Consider the following 27,546-nt stretch of genomic DNA (forward strand, 5'->3'; position numbering starts at 1 on the left):
AATTTTATATATGAAAACCATCAATTGAATATGATATATAACATATCCGTCTTAGGCTTTGAGTTAATATACTTCCTATTAAATTCATTTAATGTATTTTATTCCCTATGCTTTTTATAAAGCTAGAATTGAAAGGAGACATCAAAGAACTAGTTTAGTGGTTAAGGAAGACATCAATCTAGAAACTGGGAAACCATAAATTCTAGCTCTTCCAGCTGAGTTATTTTGGGTTAGTAGTCATTCTTTCAGCCATAAGACTGAGTTCATACACTATTGTTGGAGTGGACATCACAAATCTATTTTTCTCCCAAGAATGTTGCACTAGTGCTCTTATAGCACTATGCTAGTTTCAAATGAAAAATCGATATCCAACAAATAGAAAACATTAACTTTAGGATTGTTATAAGGAATTCTTAGTGATATCTTAATGGTAAACCTATTGAACCCGCCCTTCCAAAATACCCCACTATTTACTTTAAAATACAAGTTTATTATTTTTTTTTACATCTAACCTATGTCAGGGATGTCAAATTCACATCATCACGTGACGTATCTTTTCCTTTGCTAAAATGGGGTGGGCATGGCCAGCATCTGACGCATCCACCTGCGGGCCATGAGTTTGACACCCCTATTCTATATATATATGTGAGCTTCAGCTTGTCTTAATTGTTAACTCTTGTTACCTTTAAACTTCATAAGTTACAGGGACAAGTTTAAAGTCCCAATGAAACATGTTCATGGTTCTGAATTTAATAATATCTGAATCTTTTGCCATTCTGTCTTTTAATTTAAATCTCATATGGGTTCATCTGGAATGTAGCTCATCTTCTTTCTTCAGGAGAAAACAGGATAGTACCTGAAAATTAAGAACTAGCAGACTGAAAATATTTTTAAGGGCATTGATAAAATCTTCTGTGGGGAAAATAAATGGATCAAAGTATAGTTGATGGAGAATGTAGAGACAGCTTTAAGAGAAATTTTACACTGAGAAGGAAGTTAAAATAATCAAGTATGAAACGAACAGAACAAAATGGATTCGCAAGGATATTTGGTCAAGTTCAGAACTGGAAATACTGTAAATTGATTATTTCATTATACAAATGTACATTATAGACTAGGATGAAAGCAGAAATATTAAAGATTTGTGCCATCAAAGCACAAATTACACTGTGCTTACATTTGTTTGCATGAATGTGTGCAGAGAACAGTAGTAAATCATTGTGTGTTTACATAGCAACAATTGACATAAAAAGTGATTAACGTTTCTATTTTATTTTTCACAAGGTATTTTGTTCAGCTTGTTACTTTTCCTTTTTTCAGAAAGAGCAGCTTACATTTAACTTCAAAAAAAGTTCCATAGTTCCATGAAAAAAGACAAAACAGACTTAAGCTTTCATTAAAATGTGCTTTATTTTTCCCCATAAAAGGAAACTTCTTTTGCAGTTTAAAAGACCCAACAAATGGTTCAATACCAAATTCTTAACAGTCACCTAAAGACTAGAAATAAGGGTAATTAAAATTATCAAATGATCAAATAGAAGTGAAATGAAATTTTAAAAGCCATTTCTACAGGAAGAGATTTGCTTTATAAAATTTCATATAGTATGACATTATTCCCTCTTACCTTGTGAAGCCATTTAAGTTCCAAAAATTCAACACATTCAAGATGTTCTTGAGCTGCCAGGTATTAGAAAGTCAAAAGAACCTGGGTTGGTTACATATACCAATCAATTTAAAATCTTAGTGTACACAGTGCTTTTACTTTCATGTAAACTTTTGTGCAAACTATGACATAATAAATCCCAACCCCAGCCATGTAAAAGTATATAAAGAAGAAGTGGTTAGCTCCACAGGCACTAAAGAAGTATAAAATGAAAGTTAAATCTCCCCACTTTTAAGGCAACGTATTTACAAGTAAATTCATAGAATCTCAATGTTTCACAAAAAATAAGCTGGTATCTAAATCATGCCAAATCCGTCAATAAGGAATGCAAGATCACAGCTGCTTGGCATTTAATTTCACTTTCAAGAAAAGCAATTATAAATTATTCTAGGAATCCAATTGAAAAACATTCCCTCCTCTGCTTCAAGTGTGCACCTGATGTGTCATGTGAGAATAGATAGCATAAAGGAAGTTCTTCAAAGAGGTACCTGCCTATTTTGGCTCTTTCCACCATCAGCAGCAACTTCTCAATAACCTGCCAATAAGGCAATTAGCTTTCATCTCCCCACCCCTTTATATAGGACATCCTACTCGAAATGCTGACTAATTCGACATTTTGTGGAAGCTTCTAAAAAATTTACCTAACAAGATTCTCAATAACTACAAAGATAAATTGTCTCAGAGTTGGAAGAAAATTGTAAAATCCTCTAATCCCCAAAGTTTAATACAATATTAAAAAAAAAAGATGTCATTCTCCATGGAGAAAGCAGGGCTCTGCAGCACTTCAAATTCAAAGGCAAAAAAGTATTCAGAGTATATAAGGGGCAAACATATCATTAGTTTGTATCGTTTCAAAGTAGTTATCTCCTTTCCCAACGTCATGATGCAGGGGTGCGAGTTCAGAGAAATACTTATTTAAGGTGTTGCAGATAGGCATTACATTTGTGTCTCTGCATGATCTGAAGCATTATTTTGCTTCTAAATCCAAAGTGTGGCAGAGTTCCATGTTTATTGCATTTTTGGATCTCAGCAGAAATATGGTCTTACAACATTCTTTCATTTTGCCCTGCTGCAGTCCCATGTGCTATTCCAGAGAATGTCTTCTCAAAAATGACTTTTGATTTGAAAGACTGTACCCAAAAGCTTGAAATAATCTACATTTGTAATATGGATACTGTGGCATTATTTTTATTTAAACTAATAATTTACAACTGTAAAGAGAGAAAGCAATATTTGATGGAAATGAAATGTATTAATAGTTCACATAAGCATGTGTATGTTTGCTGATGGCATAGTTTGTACACATACATAAGGAGTATCAAAGTTTCTTATATAAAATATTTCTAATGTGCTTTTTAAAATACCTTGTTCTCAGATTAGCTATCTGGTTGTTAAATAAATCCCTACTATTCTTTCTTGCTCAGATGAAAATGTTATTTTCATTAACACAATTTTGCCTATTTCTCAGATTTTTAAGATTGACAAACAGTTGAAGTATGCACATTTTACAGAGTATGTTTAATGCTTTTACATTAAAAGCTGCATTTTAAGGCTGTGAAATCTTACATCAAACAAGTAAACAATGTGAATAAGACCCTACATATAAAAAATAGTAGTAAACTGAAGTTGGAGTGAGAATCTAACCACTATCCAATATTGTATTTACAAAAGAGTTCTTAAAACTGAAGTCATTATATACATTTAAAACCTGCAGTTCGTATTTGACAAAACTTGAACAACCAAATAATCCAGGGATAATCAAAATCAGTCAAGCACACACAATCTCAAAACTAACCAGGATTTTCACTCTAAAATTAATTACGAAATCTAAACATAAATAACATGCATTGCATTCCCACTGCAATATTTGCAATCAGGCTTTTGGACAGACACATGATAGCTAATGGGCAAGATTTTAAAACAAGAGAGTGCATATCTGCTTAGTATGCAATTTGAAAATTTATTCTAAAAACAAAGTTATCCAGCTATATGTATTGTTAGCTCAATGCACTGAGAGAAAAACTATCCAATTAATAAATTCACTGTTCTGGGTTAAGTTTGAATTAGTTCCAGGAATACCACCTGCTGCAACCATGCACATTAAGAAATGTGACAATGACATTACAGGCAGATGCTGACATACCTAAGGACATTAATCAATCAATTTAGTTCTGTGTTTTGCTTTTAATTCATATTGATAAAAACATAAACTACCTCTTTTTAATCTACGAATATCTATATACAGAACATCAAGTACCTACTTGGACACATTTTCCTGTCAGAAGCAGAATAAATACAGAAATCCAAACAAACTTCAATAGAAACCTAGAAAATATCCAGATTTTTGTTACTGTCCATTGAGTATGCCCAATAATATATCCTGAGTTTGCTCACAGACGTATCACAACTGGAATGCCTTCATTTGTCTTAATATCTTTGGAATTCTTTAAATGTTAATTAAAATTAATAATTCAGATTGGAAAATATTTTTACCCACAATTTACTACCACACATCAGAAACTTTCACACAACATATATAAAAAGTTATCCAAAAAAAACCATTCATACTTTGATTTTTGGCAAATCCATTGCCAGCAATGGAAATCTTGAGAAGAAAACATAAAATAATCTATATACAGCAATAACACTACCTTTCAACTGTAAAAAGTTACACTAAAGTAAGTTATGATTTTAAATTATTTTCATTTTGGTTCTTGGATACTTAAAGTTTTCCAAATAAAATTTATCCATGATGCATATCTAACTTACCTGGCTGTTTCTTCAGCTTTTGGTGTTTCCAGTTTTTAGTCCAGATTCTTTGGGCACATTCTAGCTAATTAAATATGCATTACTGTACTGGAATTCTTAGGGCTACGACAACCACCCTAGATAAACAAGCCATTCCAAGTATGTGAACAATTTCCCATTTTCTGATTATATACCTATTCAGCTCTGCACAAAGGAAACAATTCAAAACCTTGAGTATAACTTTTAAATAAAAAGGGTATATGGACCCAAACATCTTAATATTTTACTTCAATTGATTTTTACTTCTGAACTACCTATTTATTTATACATATATACACACGCACGCACGCACACACACAATGAAATTGGAGGCTAAATCAAAACTAATATTAACATTTCCACATACTAATTAGGAAAATTGATCATAATAATATGCTTAACAGAAGCCAATTTCACATAAAAATGTGTTAGATCAAGAAAACAAACCAAGAATGAATCATAAGAATGTCCAATGTACAAAAATGATAAAGGCAGCCATTATAAAAATCTTTTCAGTGAACATTAACATATCCATACAACTCCAGTTATTAACAACTACAAATTAATTTGAAACAGACAAGTCTATACAGTAGGTTAAGTTGCACTGACTGAGCTAAGCACATGATAAACTGACTTTTATAACAATGTAAAGTAAGTCATATTGGATAATCATCAGAGAGAGAGATTTTATTTCTACTCTGAGCAGGATTATGTATAGAACCAGTATAGTAATTTTAGTGTTTCCATGTGCAGCTAATAATGAGTGGATACATACTATTATGCATATTTACTTAAATGTAAATTCCACTTTCAAAGGGATTTACTCCCAGGTAAACTGAAACAAAGATCCAGATGATACCTTATTATGTATAACTGAAACACACATATATTTTACTATGTATGCTTCATTTATCTTAAAAACTGTAGATGTGTCAAGGATGCTATTTAAAATTATTACACAATTATATTAATTAAAAAACCCAAGACTGATCATGGTTTTTATCAAGTTATAATTGCAGAATATATATGGTGTATTTAATTTCATATCTCAGCAAATTTATAATCCAATTTATTAAGATATTGATTAAATATTAAAAATGTTTTTCATTAATTCATAAACCAATTACAGTAAAATTGGGGAAATAGTAAACATTTAAAGTGTTGACAGCATTGAAAGGAGAAATTAGGCAGGTGCAAGTAAGAATCTGAGAGGTCTGTTTTTATCAACAAACAACATTGCTGAGCGTGACTATAAATCTACTGTTGAATCTGGAGTACATCAGATTTACATCTGCTTATTAGGACAAAGTACATTCTACTGTTTAAAGAAACTGCTGGAATTTTTATTTTTCATGTTGTTGTTTTTTAGGTAACTCTTTTGTACCTACTGTTTACAACTATGTGTCTATGTATACACTATCAGAGTATTTGGAAATAGGACATAACAAAAAAGTAAAGAATGACCATCATCTGAAAATGCCCAATGTTTTTTTCTAACATTTTGTAAATAAATATAGGGTATTTAGTTCTGTATATTACAACAGAAGTCTTTTGTACACTTTAATTCAACTTAAGTCTAAATCTTCTCCAATGGAATTTCAATCTACAAGGATCAGAAACACTAATTTTTTGGTACACTTTTAGGCATGTTCAAAAACCATCTATGTAAAACTGGCTATAAACTAATAGTGTGATTTCTATTCTAGTTTCATCATAAAGTTCATCAAATACAATAAATTGATGCATTTGTAAAAAATATGCATTTTGTTAGAGACATTTAACACCATTAAATATTGCTGAACACAAGACGCTCCCTGAGGTGTAAACATCAAATAACTCGAACAGATTTACACATCAGCCCCATCAAACAGTTTATTACAACACTACATCTATTATAATCAAATTGGTGCGCTTTACAGACATTATCTTGAACATTTAAACAAGAACCAACTACTATAAAAACAAGCATTTACTTGACTTTTTTCCAATTGCCTGCACATTTTAATTGTCAAATATATATATATATAACCAGTAATAGTTGCAAAAAGCTATATGTTTTAAATCACACAGGTTCCTTCAAATAAAAACAGCTAAGCAACATAAAAAGTAAGAGAGCTACTGGTTACCATATATGCAGATTTGCTTTATTCAGATCTATTCCTGTTCAATTTATCCATGAATCCTTTACAGCTCTGTTCGATCACAAGAAGCAAACTGCTGGACAAGCCTCTTTCCACGAAGTTACATTTCTTTTCTGGCGAGGTGCTCCTCTTCCTTCAGCTGTAATGTGTTAAAATTTGTGATGTAGATTTTGCTAGATCCCACAGCAAGCAAAAATGGTGGTTTAACTATACATACACAATTTACAAACATCAAATCTATTTCAGCATAAAAATAAAAAATGGAAATAACAAGAATTTGTTTGAAAACCTTCCAAATTACAGGAATATATACATACCTAATTTTGTAAAAAGTAAACATAAATATGAATGTTTCTTCAGATCAACATTCAAAAAAGTGCACAGACGATTATGCATCAGCCAGACCATTTTGTTACATTGTTTAACCATTTTAATTTTAAAAAATGAAACTATGTGAACAGCTAAATAATACAACTGTTAAAAACAAATTAATCTGACAGATAAATTATAAACAGTTCCTTTCCTCTATGTAGCTTTTTGTTCATGCTTGAAAATCAGATAAACAGACAACTAGATAATATGTGTATGAACTAAGAGAAATGTGGAAAAATGAGAGGAGCCTGGCTCATTTCTAAGCACAGCTAGCACTCAAGTATGATTGACTCTCAGGTGCAGTCATGTATGATATTTATAAGCAGCAATCACGTAAGTGTTTGGCACTTCGAAATATCAAAATCAACTCAATAGCAAAATTACTAAAGACTTCACCAGAGTTACATAACTCTGCTATGATCACATGGAAGACTTATTTTTACTTTGGATACCATGAACAATTCTTTAATTTGTACTAAAATTGGTAGCTGTGATACAACCCCCCCTTTTAAGACAATCAAAGGCTAACATGTTCTTTCTTTTCTTCAAGCTGTATCAGAAACTACTTTTAAAAGTTTGCTTGGTTTAACAAAAAAATGTGCCCGAATTCCAGAAACAAATCACTCAAAATTTATACTTCATATCTTTAGATTCTAGCTAATTAGCTTTTTAAAAGTTCCACACTTTTTAATAACAATATTATTATAGAATATTCTATATAAAATCTACAATAAATACACAAATACTGCTTGGTAACTATTGCAAGCGATATTAAAAATGATTTTAAAAATACATTAATACATCACATGTTTGTTCATTCCTATGCCCAATGCTGGCAGGAAGCAAGCTCCTAAATGTTTCCAGTTTTAAAACAGAAATTTTAAATCTTACTGTAAAGTAAGTCACGCTGAATGCAGTGGAACATGGTTCCAAAAAAGAATGTTAGGATATAGCATAAAACAACAAAGCAATAATTTCAAAAAAACCCAGAAAATTTAAAGCATTTGCAAAAGTACATATTGATATATTTTGTATGCAGATATCTAGATAAAGAATTTCAGAACACAAAGCAATATGCAGCTGCCATAATATCACTCTTACTACTGATACAGTTCAAATTATTAAAATTAATTCAATTAATAAAAATTTCAGATGCCCTTCTCTGGTGTTTTTCTCCCACAATGGGTTTTAAGCAAGTGAGAATTAGTTTTCACTTTGAGTATTAAATATTTGGATTTTTTCCTCTGTTGCACATTAAAAACCTTTTTAAAGTTGTTTTTATTAAGATGAATCAAAATGTACATAAATTGTGTTATTTTAAGTTATAAAGCACAATGGAATCTCAGTTTCAGAGGAACAAAATGACAACTGCGGGACTATTAGAATTTTCCATTCTGAATACAGTGTCCATTAAGTACCTAAAGAAATAAGCATGAAAAAACATAGTAATAACTATAATAAACTATTTCTAAAACACTATCTTGTTGGTAAACACATTTTTAAGATTATCAATAGCAAATTTAAGTACAGACTCCAACCTTCTCAGGTATTGATACAGATTCTATTCTAAACTATTTCAATATAAATAAATTAATGAATTTATACTAACATTATTTCCATTGGTAGGTAGTATTTTTTAAAAAGCTATACTAGCATGTTGTAGATTGGGAATACTATAACACAAAATGAGACTAAAAGTCTGTTTCATATACTGGAAAATATTCAGTGATTAAAATTTTTATAGGAGCATTGCTATTTAGAGATTCAATATTTATTAAATTATTACAATGGTGGTATAGTTTTAAAATTACCAATTTTCTCTTCCTTCTACTAAATACATGTTTTTATTGGCCAATTATTTCAGTGGAAATGTCTGCTGCAATATGTAAATGCAGGCAAAAAACCCAATAATTTTAACAATTATTCAAAGGTTTCACAATGGTTTCACTAAATAGCAATTCAGTCCTTTTGAATAGTTCCTAAATAAAAATGTAAAGATAAGGCAGGTTTAGGAACTGTGAAAGTGATTAGGCAACTTCTCATTCTCTCAATCACTTCCTACTTTCACTCTTTAGAGCAATTTATTTCCCAGTCTAATAATCTCTTGTGATACCAAACCCAGGTAAATTATTTTTGATTTTTAAAAGAGCAGGCAGAATTTATGGGCATTATGGAGAAGGACAGATGCAGCATCACACAATACACAATCCCCAAAACCTTGACTTTATTTTTACAACTGCAAGCCCATGACTCTTTAGTTTATTGTAATTCCTTATATTCAGAGCCTGATTCCCCCACCGCAAAATTCTCAATGAGATTAATACCCATATTGTAACATAAACACTTATTTTTCAAACATACACCACACAACCATAGTTGCAAATTAATCTTCTATGAAGTTTTAGGCTTGTTGTATTTTAATGGATTATGTATTTTAATGGATTAAGTATGTGAAAAATGTATACTTTATTTCTTTGTAAATAAAATACTTTGGCTTTTCTGTTCCAAGGAGACTCTAACATTAGCATTTCAGCTTTTGGGAAGGAAAATGTATTCCAACAAAAGTCCAATTATGTATGTCTGTTTTTTCTGTTCTTTTACTTTTAAATACTATTAAGTATTATATAGTTGCATATTCAAAATGAAACTTTGGTGATATATCTTACTTTGCATTTACATCAGTTAGAATTTTTTTTACTGGTTTTGTCTAGTATTTGTTTATTTATACAGCTACATTACAAGAACTCAAGTTGGGTAACTCAATTCTGGCTAAGTTAAATTCTGTGCATCATCATGGGATTCCTTTGGTTTGGCCATTTCTCCTTTCATGTAAGGGATGAAGAAGCCAGGAAGCCACAATCGTTTTATCTTTAATCCAAGCTAGTTTCCTTATCTTGTCTGGACTAAAAAAAAATTATAAAAGTTTCCAGTTTGCATTAGTGGAAAGCAGCTTCCTACTCATTTATGTGGCAGAACAGATGTGGCAAAAGCAAAAGAGATACCATATTGATACATAGTTATGTCTGGCTAGGATCCGATAACCTAATGCAATCAGTCACAATTTCTTAAAATTTCAAACTGTAATAATAAATTCCACTCAGTTCACAAAAAATAATTTAATTTTTCACATATTTCTATATATTTTCACACTTGAGGTATATGAGAAACTAATAAAACTAAAACTGCAACAAATAAAATAGAATACTGTTGAATTCCTTTAAAAGTTCTCAAACCACAGTAAGCAAGAAATGCACTTCAATATATTTGATGAAAAATGAATTTTAACCCCATGATCTTTGTCACTTCCAAAATCAAATTAGTTCACATAAGGAAAGCAGTTCAAACCAACTTTTGTTATGAATCTATTAGAAAAGGATGATTGTGTTCACAACCACAATTATGAGAAAATGAAGGAACTGGACCAGCATAAAACCTGTAGTACAATTATAATAGCAAAATTACTAACATGCACAAAATTGCTATTCATTTTGCCATTATAGGTGTTCTCAAAATAATTCTTACTAAAACTGGAAGATGATTTATAATTATTCACAATTTTTTAACCACCAGTACTAAAGAGTACCAGTAAAATAAACATTATAGCAAAAAAGACATAAAACATACAATCACCTGGAATAAGAATTTCAGATACAAATATCAAGTCTTTTAGGTTTAAAAGAAATGCTTTCTGGCAAAGATTTTAAACAAAAATTTGGATTATAAAAGGGAGAGACATAGTTGTTGCCAACTATCTAATCCAACCAGCTATTCTCTCTATACATTCCACTGATTTCAGAACAAATTAGCATTGCCTCTCAAGACAGGAGTAACAGTATTGATTAATCTAGCCATGAATATAGGTATTTAATACATCTGCCCAATCCATTTAATATTACACTTTACCAGGGTCATGAACAGGATGTAACTATCTTATGTTCTAAATATAGGTTCAGTCAGCTGATATGCATGTGATACATAATTATTATGATTTTGTATATTTATTTATATAAAGTTTATGCAAAATAGATAAGGGATGAAGTAGTACAATCATTATGCTTGGACACAAGTGTTGATTCTATTCTGCTAGATACCATTTTAGTATGTGCAATGCCTATACATAAAATGCTGAGAAGATGGAGAAATCTTATGTTTCCACTTTTCATTAAGTATTGCACCATACCCATCTGGTGCAGCGTGCATACGCTAGATTATAATTTCTATCATCCTCAGCCAATGTAATTATTTCTTGTGTCTACTGGAAAATGCAAATAGTAATGCAACATATCTGGAAGCCACTAGATCATGAAAACTACACTGAATGTGCGAATATAAATATTCTTTCCAAGAATGAAACATTTTTTTTCCTTCACAAAGAAAAGAGTTTTAAGAACATGCTTTGTAAAAAACAAAAAAGCCACACTTTAAATTTTACACAAATTTGACCAAGAATTATGTGCATTTAAACTACTTTTCAATTACAATGAGGTTTGCTTATAGTGGTTTGAGAACAGAGATAAATTTATTGTCAAATGAAGCTCAAATCTATCAATGCTAGGTTGATTCATCCCCTTTTTAATCAAGGTTGCAAGAACAAATCATGGTAAGCAAGTAAGTAAAAACAAATTGAAAACTTTCAAAACATTAGTTAAAAATCTTGTTTGTAATGTGTATAATATGCACCAGAGCTTAAAAACATTTTTAAATTCCTGCATTTTAAAATGCTTATTCATGACAAAGCATAAAATTATTAAACACATCACATGATATACCATAATTTACAATTTTCATGCCTGAAGCAATTTTTGAAATTGTGATTGTTATTTCTATGCAATCGTGTTGCTTTCAGCTTTTAATCTAAATATGTGTATCATCCAAAACAAATATGATGATCTGTAGGCTGTTTGCACACAAATTTCTGGGTTTTTTGTTAAGTACAAGAAAATAGATACACATCTGAAATATTTACAATTTTCTTGTACTTTTATAATGACAATTTACAAAAGACATAACAAAAATACAGAAATTTATGAAAACATCCAAAATAATCCAGTAGCCAGAAGAACATTGTCAAGGCACATTTTTAAAAATGTCATTAAATACATTGAAACCAGGTGAAAATCCATTTTGGGATCATTTAATCATTAACCCCCAAACAAAATTGGAAAGTTACATCTGATTTCAGAGGAACTACAAGTAATTCCTATGGCTGTAGTAAATGTAGGTGATTATTATCTTAAGATTCAATCATAGGAAGAAAGAGAGAACAAATTTTGGCACTTTCAAAAACTCTTGTTCAAAGGTGAGCAGTAGAGTTCTTGCAGTGTATGTCTGCAAGATATATGGTTTCATCTTACTCATAAAAATTGAGTAGGAAAAGTAAGTCTGAATATACTGTATAAACTTCAAAAAACCACATAGTAATGAAGTTTTGTGAAGTCATTAAAGAAGAGCTTGTGCAAACTGATTTCCTCAGGGTCTGAGGATGATATCTTGCAGTGTTTTTCTACCTAAGTCAGAAATAATCTTTCTCTTATGGGATGAAAAAGCTTTTGACACTAACCTAATATGACTACTTAACATATTTATACTTGGAAAACATTAAAAATATACATTTTGTGTGTGTGTGTGTGTGTGTTCAATATCCTTCATATATTTTAGGTTTGTACTGAAAATTCATTAAACTGATAAAAAATTGTGTCACCATGTTACAGGTACATCTAGTTATATTACTAATTACCAGATGACACATCCGGAACGTAAGATTATGTACTGCTGATAAGTATAGCATCTGGTTTAATTAAAACAAAGACATAGGTGAAAATTGGGATTTAAAATTGTATCATTATCCTTCAATATACTCTTTGGATAATCTATATTTTTAGATGGACAAATTATTGCGTAATTTAAGGTCTGAGATGTAAGTTTGGGCTGGTTGTTCTATAATCGTCACAGAACATAATTTTGTTACCTCAACCATCTTCCTTTATATAAAAAACCTGGTACCCTCATATAACATAGATGGTATCATTACATCAGATTCAGAACTGTGCCCAAGATAATGCATCTTTTTAAAATAAAAATGAGTTTTATTTCAGAGAAACCAAATACAACTTTCAGAACAGATTGCTTTGAGTTTTATGATTAATACACAGAACTCTGTATCCCTCTTGAGGCAGACCTCTCATTCTATCTCATAATGGCAAGTGCTACTTATTTTCATAATTGACAAAATGTAGCTACTTTCATGTAAGTTTCCTAGTATCTTTCAAAACCCCAAATTCAAGTCTTCATTCAAATTCCTCCTAAGAACTAAAAAGTGAAAATTTAAAAGACTGTATTTTATGATTAGATTGCAAATTATATAGTAATATATTTCAAATTTTAGGTATTTGAGGTATACATTACATACTATTATTTCAAATTATGAAATTTAGAAGATTATTGCAAGCATAAGGGCAAATCATATTGTTTTATATTGTTTAATATTTAAATTCATAGAATTTGAACTTATTATACTGAAATTAGGTAACTGAAAGATTGTATAAACTGGAACACATGTACACAATGAAATTTCAAGGACATAAAAGCAAATTATAATTTAAAACAAAATTTCTCCAGTTTGAATTACATGTGCAAGGACCACTCTATAGTCTATTCAAAATGTTTTAATAAACTGTAACAACAAAGGCTAAATTATTATATTTACATGTAAAATCTTTTTTAGTTTCCTATTATTTGTCACTAGCCAGGAGCCAGTGGGAGTTTTACCTCATTCCACTTATCACCAATAAGTGTTTTAAATGGAATGAAGATAGCGGAGTAAGAAAAAGAAGTTGAAAACCATATTGGGCATATGTAAAAGAACAGACATAACTTTCTAGGCTTTTAACATCAAGTCTTTCATACAAAACAGCTAGGGTTCTTTAACTGATATATCAACATAATTATATTTTTAAATAAACATATTATCTCATATTACCCTTTCAGCACTGTTTAAATTAGTAGGATGTTCACATGGACAGATTAGCAGGATATTAGCTGGATATTAACTGTGACTTCTAATTGTATTACTAAGTTCCTGAAACCTTCTGCCTCAAAAATGTATTTACATTTATTAAGAGATCTTCCTTTTACTTTGACCCAAACAGAAATCACGTGGCCCTCCAGATGCTGACAGAATACAACTCCCACAATACATCTCTTGACAGATCATTGTAATATATCATTCCCTCTGGAATTTGGGGATAAGCTTCTCTAAGATGAGAAGAGTGTTTTCTTTTCTTCCCATCACTGACAGATACACATTTTAACAGTTAAACATGCATAAAGGGCAATAGCTCTTTATTTATAAAATGAATAGCAAAACTATAATGATGATTCTCTATGAAAAACTCAGCTGTTTGTACAATTACTGGAAGCAGTCACTGCACTAAGATCATAAAATACCTAACTAATGGCCCTCAAATCTTCCCTCAGCACATAAAAAATACCTACCCCCATACTGGCCCGTGCATCATTTAGTAAACCTCTAAGCATTAATAAATAAAGCTATACTGTACTGCTGTACATTAAATTCCAAGAACTTTTATACTTGAAAGAAGTACTACAAATATAAGTATTGTGGATTAAAGTCTGTCTTGTGCACAAAGGTTTCCATTAAAAATATGCAGGGTTATCAAGTGAGGAAAGAGGCTTGATGAATGTCAGGTGTAAGGGAACCTAGACTGCTTTAAAAGTACTGTAAATGTAATTCTTATTTGCAAATAATAAACATTTGTAAACACCTCATACAAGAAACAGATCCTGCAGATAAAATTAAGTAAGAAGAGCATGTAGGTCAACAATAAATATTAAGCACCATCTATTCAGAAAAGATTAAGACGATCGATAATAAGAAAATCTAATATATTTTTCAGTTTGTATTGAGTATGCTTGTTATTATTCTTGAAAAAAATCATGAATTCCATCTGACAAGTGCAAAACCTTTTGATACTCAAAATTATACCTGTTATGTGAAACAACACATGTTCATGTTAATTATTCTCTACTTAATCAGTATGTAACTGATACTAAATAGCTATGCCTACAGAAGTAAACAGCCTTTATTAGTTAACTGAAAAAATCTGGAAGCGAAGAAATGTCAATTGCTATAAGATTAAAAAAAGGAATATAATGATTCTCTAATGAGAAACTTCAAGTAATTTTTGACTATTGGTGGCATGTTCAAATAAATGTTCAGGCTTTTAAAAAAAGGGCAATAAACTGATGCAACTAGAATCTTAAAGGAATGATAGTGACTTTTAAATGATTAGAGTCCTGGTGGTACAGTGACTGGAATGCAGTATTGCAGGCAAACTCTGTCTACAGTCTGGAGTTCGATCCTGATGGGGCTCAAGGTTGACTCAGCCGTCCATCCTTCCAAGGTCAGTAAAATGAGGACCCAGATTGTTGGAGGCTATATGCTGATATTGTAAACCACCCAGACAGTGCTGTAAAAGCACTATGGAGCAGTATATAAACGTAACTGTTATTGCTATTAAAAGAAAGTGATACTCAAAAAAGTAGCTCATTATCATCTAATTTACTGCAACTAAAACATAAGACAGCATCAACCTTTGGAAACCAAATATTAAGCTACTCTACATGTCACATTGCTGACTATATCGTATGCTACTTTAAAAAAAAACCCAAATCTATGAATAATATTAAAGACAACTGTGTATTTTCTCGGTTTGGAAAAAAGCATACAAGGTTTATCAAGAGTGGAAAAAGAACCAGAAAACAAGTTGTAAAAAAAAAAAAAAGCACCCCTTTGATTACATACATGAAACTGTATTGATACATTCAGATAGAATCTCATTACTCTACATGCTATAAAGGTGTATTAAAAATAGGAATTCTATTCAAAGTTCTATAAATAATCAATATTACAAATATCTAACTGTTTTTCAGAATTTCTAATGTGTAGAAAATACTGCATTAATCAATATTTATTTTTAGTTTAATCCACATTTAAATAGGGTAGTCAAACAGAACTTGAAAGATACAGAAATAGAAGTTCTAAAAATTTTCTACAATTTTACTTCCACTAGCTATGGTTTTTTTTAATACTTAAAGTCTAATGCTCAAATCTATGAATGAACCCAGTGATTTCAAAAGGCTTCAAGTGCAAACAAATGTGTTCAGGCAGTTATGCAGCGCTAGGTCAGTCTTCAAGCATAGCAGCCACTGACTGTAATAGCTGTTGCTTTGTGAACCTCTTAGTTTCAGCTTTGGCTTCCTATTACTACACAAAAAGTTTATAAATATTATTTTACAAATCTGTGGCTAAGAAGTAAAGACTATTCTAATACTGGCTCCTTAAATCCTAAAGAAAAACCCATGGTGCTCTCCTTTTCTGCAAATATCTATGGATAGGACATATAACAATAGGACCAAATGGATCCTAAAAATCTGAATTAGCTATTTGGCAATTAACTGATAAGACAACAAAAACCACATATCACATCCAAAAGAAATGCATGCAATTAGCAAAGGAGGGAAAGGGAAGGAATAGTTGGAAATATCACTGTCATACTTACCTGACCTTATCTCCCAATGAAAAATGTGTTCAGTACAGCATACTGCTACACAATTCAAGAATATATATTTATTACATTATTTCAAGATTAATAAATTCATAATCCAGGAACAAATCTGCCCACCTCTTAACGATGACGATATTCTCGTTCTCTATCACGCTCTCTATCACGGTCTCTATCACGGTCACGATGCCTCTCACGTTCACGGCTTCTTTCCCGGTAATAATCATCATGGCGATCTCTGCTACGAGATTTATGGCGCCGGCTTTTCTCCCTTGATCTACTATGGTCTCTCTCCCTTGACCGTTCACGTCTTCTAAAAAAAATTACTTCCTTAATTCTCTAAAATCAATTTACATATCTTGTAATAATCTAAAGTTTCTTAAAGTCTTGAATAGGAAGAATGTAGTCCAAGCACAACAACTTACGATGAATGTTTTGGTAGTCCCATTTTACTAAGTAATGCAAGGAATGACTGTTACTTAGGAGATGAAAAGGCGAAATAGATTTTTGTTGTACTAATTATAAATATGCAAAATGTTCTGTACACAAAAGCTTGATGCATTAAAGAGCTAGTTTTGGACTATCCATGCCTGAACCAAAACATGCTTCTTTGAATGTTTTGGTCCATCCACAAATGAAGCAGGGTTATTTTGCTCCATGCATATGAATAAAACAGGATTTTTGCAGGCCAGTGGATCATTGGCAACAGCTGAAAGACAGGAGGGTTGGGAAAATGATAGGATGATAGGAGATGGGCCAGTGGTACATGAATACCGGTTGCTGGGAAGGAGAGAAGGGGCAATGTACAACCTTGTCTTATTTGCTCAACCATATTTTATCTCACCCAAATCTGCAAAGTATTCATTTTTTTTTGATTCTCCTGAAGTATGGCTGAAGTAAAAGTTTAGTAGACCTCAAGAACACAATGTTTGTTCTGAATTTGGAAACAGTATTTTTCCTATCTCATGTACAATCTTGGCATTGATGTTGAAAATAGTGTATTTCTTTTTAATGGATTCACTTCAGAGCTAGTTGCTGTTTCAAAAATGTTTTCCTGCTTCCTAGTCTAACATTTTCATCATTTTAGTTTCATTTGTTTGTAGAATAATTTTAATTATTTATATATTTCTATGTGTGTAAAAAGTGGTTTAAATAGGATTGCTACACCACTGAATAGAAATTTGGGTGACTAAAAATGAATGTTTAAATTTTACATGCATTTTCCTAACCAAAACATTGAATGTGGACAGATAAAAAGGGATCCAAGAATCATAATTTATTACATAACTCTTCTTGTTCTATTAAATATCAGTCAAGATTTTTAAACAAAAGGTTTACCTTGACCCAGAACCGTAAGACTTTGATTCAATCCCATGAAGACAATCTTGCAGAGAGCTAATAAGTACTTTGCAGCGATCATCTGCAGATACTTTGGACTGTTTAATTAATGAAATTGCAGTCACCAAGGTTTCTATAGCACTTCCATATTCCGCTGGAAAATAAGAATTTGGTGAACAGAGATATGTTTGCTTAATATAGAAACCTCTATAGTTCAAATATTTTCTATTCTTCCTCAAAAATGTATTAAAAATTAAAATCATACAAATATACGGTAAGATGATAAATCAGTTCTTGCCTTATGCCACTTTAGATTATAAACTAGAACTTAAAATGAATAAATAGGACTGAGTCATAAGATTTAACTCCACCACTTAAAAAAATATAATGATATACTAGAGGAAAAGATTCCACTCTTGAATTCCTCCCGACACAAATAGTCTCTGTACAAAAATGTTTTTTTAGTAAAGCATGCTATCATAGGCGCTCTATGAGTCCACTCCCCATCCCCCTTCCAGAATGGAACATCTCACCTTGGCCAACTTGCTGCAGACAATTCGTTGTAGGACAAGTCACCACGGCTAACTCGCCACAGGCCAATTCAACAATTCAATTTAATTAAAAAAATATTTTAATTTTGTCATTCACATTTCATTTTGTCCCTCCTTTTGCATCCTTTCTTTAATGATTCTATTCCATTTCTTCAATATTAGTATAACTCTTGTCCCGCTGCAAGTTGTCTAGCAGCTAGTTGACTGCAGCAAGTTTGCCGTGTGATTTGGCCATAGCAAGTTGTCCTATACCCTCTTCCGACATACAATACACAGATTCATCATTCTTACAAACATTAATTCAATAATGTTGTAAGCAACATTATTAGACATCTATACCACAGTGCTCTTCCAAATAATTCAGTAGATAGAGGAGCTGATGATACCTGCAATTTCTGAATTATAGTTTAGTTTACAGATATAGACTATATATGAACAATAAAAATATGGTATACCTATCCTTTCTTGCAATCTGTGTAAAAATTTTCCACATGTGTATTCATATAAGTATACAATTTTGTTGCTCTTATATATTTTTTTAATTATTGCTTTCTTTTGTTATGTTTTATTAAATAAAAGCAAAATGTTTAAAAATCCAAAAAGTATTTTGTACCTAAAAGTTAAAAGAATTTATGATGTCATTGATTAGTAAAGCTTTAAAATCAGGCAAAAATAATGAATAAAAATATTGTATGTTAAATGCTTTCTGAAAAGATAGCATTAGTCAGAGCTGAAACACAAATAGAGGGGCCAAAGGTCAAGTGTATGGTGTAGACTTATACTTTTTTTGTGCTTCAGAAACGAAGTCCCACTTCCTTGCCCTTGGAAGTTATATATAAGAAAATCAAGCCACAAAAATTACCTCTCCAGAAGAAATGTCCCAATTCACATAGGAGGAACCAGTCCTTTGGATAAGTATAGTAGTAAGCAATAAATATCCTTATAATACATTGATCAGAAAGCTTTACTTCCCATATTTATTGTTTCCAGTTCATCTCTTGCTTACATGTAATCTGCTTACAGATTATAGAACAAAATAGTCATAAATTAAATATACTGACCAGCACTTGCATCCGATACAGCTCTTGAAATGGCACTGCTAGAGATAGCCCTATTTCTATTCATAATTTCTTCAAATTCTGCTTCACTTAATGGTGTCCTTGCAGCATCTATTTCTCTGCAAACAGACACAAGTTCATTTTTATTTACTTCTAGCAGAATTTTAGTATGGAATTATAAGCAAAACACATAAAGGAAAGATTTTTCTTTGCAATACAAAACCTGCAAGCTAGAGAGAAAAAAAGTATACTATCACAAAAGCAATAACTGATATATTTATGCAGTGCTTTCCATCTTCAGAAAACTTCAGATGCTTACAAAACTTCTGTCAATAATGTATGATAATTCAGGTACAAAACCAAAGTTGCTCCAATCAACCAGTATGGCCTCAATACATATGCTTATTTTTTTTAATAAGAAACAAGTAAATTGTGCCAAGAATTAAAAATATTCTATGTTCTGTAATGATATAGTACACATAAGCAAGGTAATATGGTGACTACACATTTGGCTAATTACTTAATTACCTAAAAATTACTCAATTACCTAAAATTGGAGATAGAAAATGTTAACTTATTCTGCTAGTGCCCTTTTGAACTTTGTGACTTCTGTCAATCTGTATCTTCAACAAGATCTGAAGACTGACAATATGAATAGAGCGCCCCTTTTCCCTTCTACAGGCACTCTGCTACACCCAAGATATAATTAATTAACCTGTTTTTTCCTCCCCTCAGCTTGTAACAAATACAAATCAAAATCATGTAATTTCACTGAGACACTTAGAAAGGAGATCATGCCTTGTGTGATGTTAGACTATATGTTCTTCATATTCTTTCCAGCATTTTAAATTATATGACTTAAGTTGCTTTTGAGAAATGTTTCTTGCAAATGTTAGTTCTTCTGGTAGAAAGAAAATGCAGAATAAGCAATTCTATCCTCTTAAGAGCAAGAAGTGGATCAAGATCCTATAGCTGATTTAGCATAAGAGGAAATGTCTAAAAATTCATACCTCCCTGCGTTTTGAGTATTATTTTTCGTTTGTCTCCAATACAATGGCATATGTAATTGTTCTCTTATGGACATGTTATTTCCAGTGAAACGCCTATGATATATAATTGACAATTTAAATATAGTTATGGATTGTAGTTGAGATCATCATGAAAATATTGGTCATTATGTGCAGAGGTTCTACTTCTCCTTTCACCACCCTCAGCCCTCCTTTGCTTATTAAATTATTCTCTATATAAAAATAGAAATTTATTGAGTTCTTTGCATATTCTTTCAAGCAATTATGCATAATGCTTTAACTTCATAAAAATAAGCTTTCTTACATTTTATATTTTAAATTTCAACAAATAAATTAATACTACTGGACTCAATGTTTCAGAAAAAAACTATGCTACTTAAACAAATCTTCATGCCCACAAAGCTTTACTGATATACTCACAACATGCAAAAAATTTTATGTATTACAATCTATAAAATTTTGAGAGGTGTTATAACATTAACATAATATAAATACCATCAAAAAAATAAATATAAAGAACCACCATAAGCCTACAGCATGTTTTAAAATGAATAAGTGGATTTTAAAAACTGAAATATGGAGTGGTGAAGCAGTCATGTCAATTCGCTATACATATTCATAAGCTGAATATTGAAAAGATACTGTTCAAATACAGTGCAATATGCCTGTTGTCATCCTTTATTTTGTAATGGGCATTTCCTCATATATTCTGCCATCTGAAAAGATTCTCTGACTCTATCACAATGCCTGGTTATTCTAGACAATAGATATTGCAAATGAAGATCCCTATATACAGGTACAGCAGACTGAAAAGAAAAACATGCCAAAGACAATCCACATAGGTTTTATTAGAGGACTCTTCTAATTCTGACTTTAGTAGAGCTTTGTAGTATTTTGAATCTGAAAGGAAAAAGTGCTTTTGTATACAGAAGCGCACTCTTATAGTACTTGCAATAACTCCATAAACACAGATACTTCTTTTCTCAGGACTGCATGTTTGCACTCGGCTACTGCAGAGCAATCTGTATCCACACAGGGTCCAAAACAATTTTATCTCTTCAAACCAGTCGAACCCTGTCACTTAAATCTTAAGACAGTAGATACCTGAACTTATTATAGGCTATCATGACACTGAGAGAACTGTGTCCATCAGAATAATGAATTTTAACATTCCAGAGCAGATGGTATCTATGTATAAGAGGCAGAAGAAAGCAAACGCCATGTCTGTTATATAAGTAACAAGCATCTCCCTGCATAATGGTTAGCTGTTTTTGTGAGTAAAGGACTTATTAAAGGAAGGATATTTAAAGTTAAAAGCAAAGCTACAGAAGGCAAGAGAGATGTAATATATCTCATTAAAATAATATTCATAATACATTCTTTAAAACGCTTACATATAATATATAAAGGACAAAAACAAATAAATAAATATGTAAATGAATGGAAGACAAAAGACCTAAGCAGCATTTTTAATCAACTGTTTGGTAGGCAGGTGTCACAACACCCCTGAGAAGCAAATAGTAGCAAAGAGGAACAGTGACTATTCAGCTAAAGTATAGGTGAGCTCTATATACACTTTTTTGCAATTAAGAGCCTCAAATTTGTTTTAGCAGGCTTTCTCCAGTGAAATGTATTTTCTTTTTGTATCACTTTCTAATGCAAAATGCCAGATATCCCCCACTGCAAAGAATTCTAGAACTCTTATCAGCAGAAGAACATTGGAGATCCCAAAGTCATAAAATATTCAGAGGGGGGTTAAAATTAGGAAAATACTGTTTTAATGATGACACCAGATGTTGAATATCCCTTGTCCAAAATGAGAGAATACTATCTGAACAGTCTCTAGAATTCCTTTAAGTCAATAAATATAAATGCAAAAGGCATACTCACCTGCCTGGTGGCCCATAATCACCTCTGTCATATGGTGGAGGTCGGCCATATGGGTCTGAAGGTGGTGGACCACGACTGTCTGATGTAGGTATGCCACTATTGGCTGGTGGGGGGAAGAAAGCTGGATTCACGTGTGGGGCAGGAGGGGGAGCACCTGGTGGTGGCCCAGGTAAGTGAGGAGGAGGAGCCAGTGTAAGGGGTGGTCCTAAAGGACCAGGTGGACGAGGGGGGAAAGGACCTGGAGGTGGAGGAGGGCCTTGCTGTGGGGGTGGAGGACCTGGTGGAGGACCATAGCCTGGTACTGGAGGTGGAGGACCAGGTGGAAGTGGACCCAATGGAGGTTGGCCAAACGGTTGTCCTGGAAACAGAACTGGAGGAGGGGGACGGTCACCACGATTAGGAGGACCAGTTAGTGGAGGAGGCAGAACCTGGCCAGGTGGAGGAGGACCTGGTGGGCCTGGTGGGCCCGGAGGACCTAGAGGTGGACGTGGAGGAGTCTGTCCAGCTAAAGAGGGAGGGAAAAATGTCTATTATTAATATTCTATTGTCCATATTTTCTCCAAATACATAAAACATTTGCAATAAGTATGCTGTCTAATAGATAAAATCCAAATAGATGTCAGATTTCAATTCTCCCCTTTCTAGGCAAAGGAAGAATAAAGAAATAAAAATATTAATGTCATTTAATTTGCTATCTGTTTCCTACAAAAGAATTATTCAAAGTAGTTTTCTTTCTCTGTCTCTTTTATTTAAAAGACTCTCAATTTGAGTAGACCCTCAGAAGGGAAGTATCAACAGTAGAACATAGAGGAAGCATACCATCAAAGTAAATAAAAATGAAAATGACCAAATATGGAAGAAACCTTATAATAAAGCTACCATACCATACTGCTGAGTCTCACTGGGAATCAGGTGAAATATACATTTAATAAATTATGTTGTTGTTATTCCTTTTATTTAACAAGACAATTTAGGAAAGCTTTTAACAACTTAGGCAGCTTTAAAAGGAGTTTCATTCTATTCTAAACTGACTACCTTTTCAAAGGAAAAAAGAGGAATGTCTGTATTTTAATAGAAAAGAAATCATTAGTTTGCAGTACAGCAACAAAAATTAAAATATTTTACATTTCTGTTCCTATTTATTGCACAACTGTATTATACTATGTTTAAGTCTTAGTTCAATATATAATACATCAATATTTCATTCTGAACTACTCCTAAATTTCAGGAACAAAATAAGAAGCCTCAAGGCTTCTACTTCTGCAGGACAACAAAACTGCAAAACAGTAGGAAATACTTTACCTGGAAAAGGTGGAGGGGGCCCTCCGGGTCCAGCTGGTCCCGGAAATCTGTCCCCTCCAGGAAGGGCACCTGGAAAACGGCCCCTCCCTCTGTTACTTGGAGGAAAAGTTGCTCGTGAACCGCCTCCTGGGGGACCAGCTTTTCCTTCACCAGACATCTGGCCTGATTGTGTAGCTGCAGTTAATGAAATAAAGTCTTTGAAGTGTACTATGGAATTAACAAGACTTTTAAGCTGGTTTATTCTATGTCAATTATAGTTTTCCTTGGCAATTCTGTTTTACAGTCAACATGTTTTTTAATAAGAGTTTTGTTTTGTATGTTTTTGTTGACAAAGTTAACAATGTATGTTTCTATTTGGAAAGAAAATTGCACAAAGAATTTTTTACCAAGAAAAAAAGAATTTGCCATTCTCTAGGTTTTTTTCTATTTACTAGAATTTAAGATCTTAAAATATTTTTAAGGCTAGAATCAAGTTGCATGTAGTCCTCAATTTATAACTACAATTGAGCTTAAAATTTCTGTTGCTAAATGAAAAATTTGTTAACTTTGCCCCATTTTACGACCTTTTCTTGCCAGTGTTGTTAAGTGAATCCACTGCAACTGTTAAGTTAATAACATGGTTGTTAAGTGAATCTGGATTTCCTATTGACTTTGCTTGTCAGAAAGTTGCAAAAGGTGATCACATGACTCCAGTCATAAATATGAGTCAATTGCCAGGCATCTGAATTTTGATCGTGTGACAATGGGGAAGCTGCAATGGTCATAAAGTGTGAAAAACAGTCATAAGTCACTTTTTTCAATGCTGTTGTAACTTCGAGTAGTCACTAAATGAACTGTTGTAAGGCAAGGACTCCCAGTACTACACATATATTTAGAGTTAAGTGTATCCAATGTGTTTTCAGGACTTGATTTTTTTTTTCAAAATGACCCATGAGATAATCTATAGTGCTTCTGTGAGCTTTGAAAAAGCAATTCCCAAATCCCTGAACAAATTAATAAATAGTTGCTTAATTTTGATAAATGGTCTTTATTATTTCTTTAGCAAGATCTAAAAGCATTTTTGTAAATAAAGATCACAAACCACATCTGATGAAAATCTGATTAACCCTCTTTGTTCATGATACTTATATTGCTCACCACTTTGATTAAATAGCAGAATATCTAAATTGCTTAATAAACTTCAGGTGCCCGAAATATTCCGCATACCAATAGGCACGCTAGAAACTTAAATTTTTCAGAAGGTAAACCACTTTGGTTTATTTTTGTGGAAGTGTAGTGATGTTCTACAAGACAGGCAGTAAAACATACCTTCAGGGAGCAAAATAACTTATCCATAGAAGTAAACAATTATTTAATTTAAAGAATTACACAGTAAACATTCTTGAGATTTTCTATTACAATATAAAAGTAAATTAGCAACACAGAAACAGTTTAAACTCAGTTGTAAAAATCATGAATACATGAACCACCACCTTCTTCCATTATTAATGGGACTTGCACAAGCATTCAAGTTAACTGTTACCATTTTTTTATATAGAAGACATGAAATAGTAAAACTCTGCACATTTTTAAAAATGGTTCCCAATAAATGCTTTAAGCCTTACACAAATGCAGCACCTCTTTACTCTTCATTAAAGCAGTGTCTGTTTTTCAGACTTCCGCATAAGTCTGAAAAAAGATGTCCTGCTTTAAGTGTCATATTAAAAACACAGTGCTTTAACTACCGTATTTTTCGCACTATAAGATGCTCCAGATCATAAGACGCACCTAGCTTTTGGGAAGGAAAACAAGAAGAAAAAAAATCTGCCTCTGTCTCCTAGCAATTTGCCTCCTTACAGCAAAGAGCAAATAGCCTGGTCAGCTTCAGCACAGCCTGATTTAGCACAAGCAGCTGATTGTCGGTTGGATCAGCCTCCTGGAATATCGCCAATCAACTGTTTCGTGCTGCAGGAATCACTGCCGCCCATCACCGCCTATCGCCATCTTCGTGTGTCCTGTTTTCGGCCTCTGCATGTCCCGTTTTTGGCCCGTTACAGGCGGCAGAGATTGCCGCCACCTATTGCAGCTGTTTGGAACGGGCCCACGGCCTGGAACTGGCTGAAAACAGGATGCACAGAGGCAGAAAATGGGGTTGCATTGAGGCGGTGGTGATCCCCACAGCTGGAACAGCTGATTGGCAGTATTCTGGGAGGCCGATCCAACCACCAATCAGCTGCTTGTGCTAAATCAGGCTGTGCAGAAGCTGACCAGGCTGTTTGCTGTTTGCTGAAAGGAGGCAAATTGGGAGGCAGAAACCGAAGGGTGGGGACCAGTGGGGCTTTGGCAACATTCGCTCTATAAGACTCACAGACATTTCCACCCGCTTTTTTTGGGGGGGGGGAGGAGGAATGCATCTTATAGACCGAAAAATATGGTAATTCATTAAAACAGTGACGATCAGGAAATACATAGCCCTTAAAGAAGACATGCTGTGCTTGTACTCTATCCAAAACATTTTTTAAAATAATTTTGAGCCATATAGATGTTAAAAATCCCTATGAAGCGTTTGTTACTCAAACCAAAGAAACATGTTTTTCTTTTACTTCCAAAACATACTATTTCCAGCAGTCTTCAATAGTAGTTTGAACAATACAGACCTTCAGTAAATGAGATTGAAAGATAGCAGATTATGTTAAAATTATTAATCATTCAAATATATAATATTATAATTGATAATTTCTAACCCCTCCCCTAAAAATGTTTTTCCAGTTCATATGAAGTACTAGAGAACAATTCTTACTTTTCCTTGATTGCAGTTCAAATTGACTCAGAAATTGCTTATTACAAGGAGTTACAACAGGATTTTGACCATGTAACTCTCTTTTGGGCAACAGGTCCATCAGCTTTTTGGAAGATGCTTCAGATCCCACACCCACAAGAGCAAATCTGGAGGACGGACAATATAATTTTATGATGAGAATTTTTAACAGATTCCTAAAAGATGAATAACATGATAAACCAAGCTACATTATGATTTAGCACAATGTGCAATCATAGACGTATTATATTCAACCACTTAAAATATACCACTGTAACTCAAAATAATTATTTATTTATTTATTTGTTTGTTTGTTTTTTTCAATTTGTATACCGCCCTTCTCCAGCAGGACTCAGAGCAGTGAACAGCCAGAATAAAAACAGAACATACAAAATTTAAAAACAGTTTAAAATAATTAAATATTTTTGGCCTCAATTTAAAACAAACCCAATTAAAATCAGTTAAATTTAACCAAAAACTGTGGGATCAAGCCAGCCCGGCTAGGTGAAAAAAATAAGTTTTCAGGGCCCGACGAAAAGTCCGGAGGTCTGGTATTGTACGTATCTCTGGGGGGAGGTTGTTCCAGAGGGCGGGCGCCGCCACAGAGAAGGCTCTCCCCCTGGGGGTCGCCAGCCGACACTGTCTGGCGGACGGCACCCTGAGGAGGCCCTCTCTGTGTGAGCGTACTAGCCGGTGGGAGGCTATTGGTGGCAGAAGGCGGTCTCGTAGATACCCCAGCCCTAAATGGAGCGCTTTAAAGGTGGTCACCAACACCTTGAAGCGCACCCGGAAGACCACCGGGAGCCAGTGCAGCTCGCGCAGGAGAGCCCATAATCCCCTGCGTGGCCGCATTCTGGACCAGCTGGAACCTCCGGGTGCACCCCAGGGGGAGCCCCATGTAGAGAGCATTGTAGTAGTCCAGGCGGGAGGTGATGAGTGCCTGAGTGACCGTGCGTAGGGAGTCCCAATCTAGAAAGGGACGCAAGTGGCGTATCAGGCGAACCTGATAAAAAGCCCCCCTGGCCACTGCCGTCA

The 27,546-nt window shown here is 33.1% G+C and overlaps 1 protein-coding gene across 7 annotated transcripts in view; it reads right to left on the minus strand.

Moving 5' to 3' along the window:
- Positions 1-1,391: 1,391 nt before the first annotated feature.
- The window catches only part of CPSF6 (cleavage and polyadenylation specific factor 6), a 39,260-nt gene continuing 13,105 nt past the window's right edge, over positions 1,392-27,546 (minus strand). Inside the window, exons 4-11 of one of the 7 annotated variants that reach the window (XM_034402765.3) lie at positions 26,494-26,639; positions 23,715-23,888; positions 22,413-22,917; positions 20,505-20,597; positions 19,498-19,613; positions 17,886-18,039; positions 16,668-16,860; positions 1,392-6,730 (exon numbers count right to left, since the gene is read on the minus strand). In XM_034402765.3, coding sequence (XP_034258656.1) covers positions 16,671-16,860; positions 17,886-18,039; positions 19,498-19,613; positions 20,505-20,597; positions 22,413-22,917; positions 23,715-23,888; positions 26,494-26,639 — 1,378 coding nt within the window. In that variant the 3' untranslated portion in view covers positions 1,392-6,730; positions 16,668-16,670. Of the gene's footprint in view, positions 6,731-10,064; positions 13,273-16,667; positions 16,861-17,885; positions 18,040-19,497; positions 19,614-20,504; positions 20,598-22,412; positions 22,918-23,714; positions 23,889-26,493; positions 26,640-27,546 lie in introns of those variants that run through there. The other 6 variants (XM_034402767.3, XM_087874111.1, XM_034402766.3 and 3 more) reach the window with 6 other exon arrangements.

The sequence above is a fragment of the Pantherophis guttatus genome, chromosome 7, assembly GCF_059756535.1.
Source record: "Pantherophis guttatus breed Tessera chromosome 7, ASM5975653v1, whole genome shotgun sequence".
In the NCBI taxonomy this organism is placed as follows: domain Eukaryota; kingdom Metazoa; phylum Chordata; class Lepidosauria; order Squamata; family Colubridae; genus Pantherophis; species Pantherophis guttatus.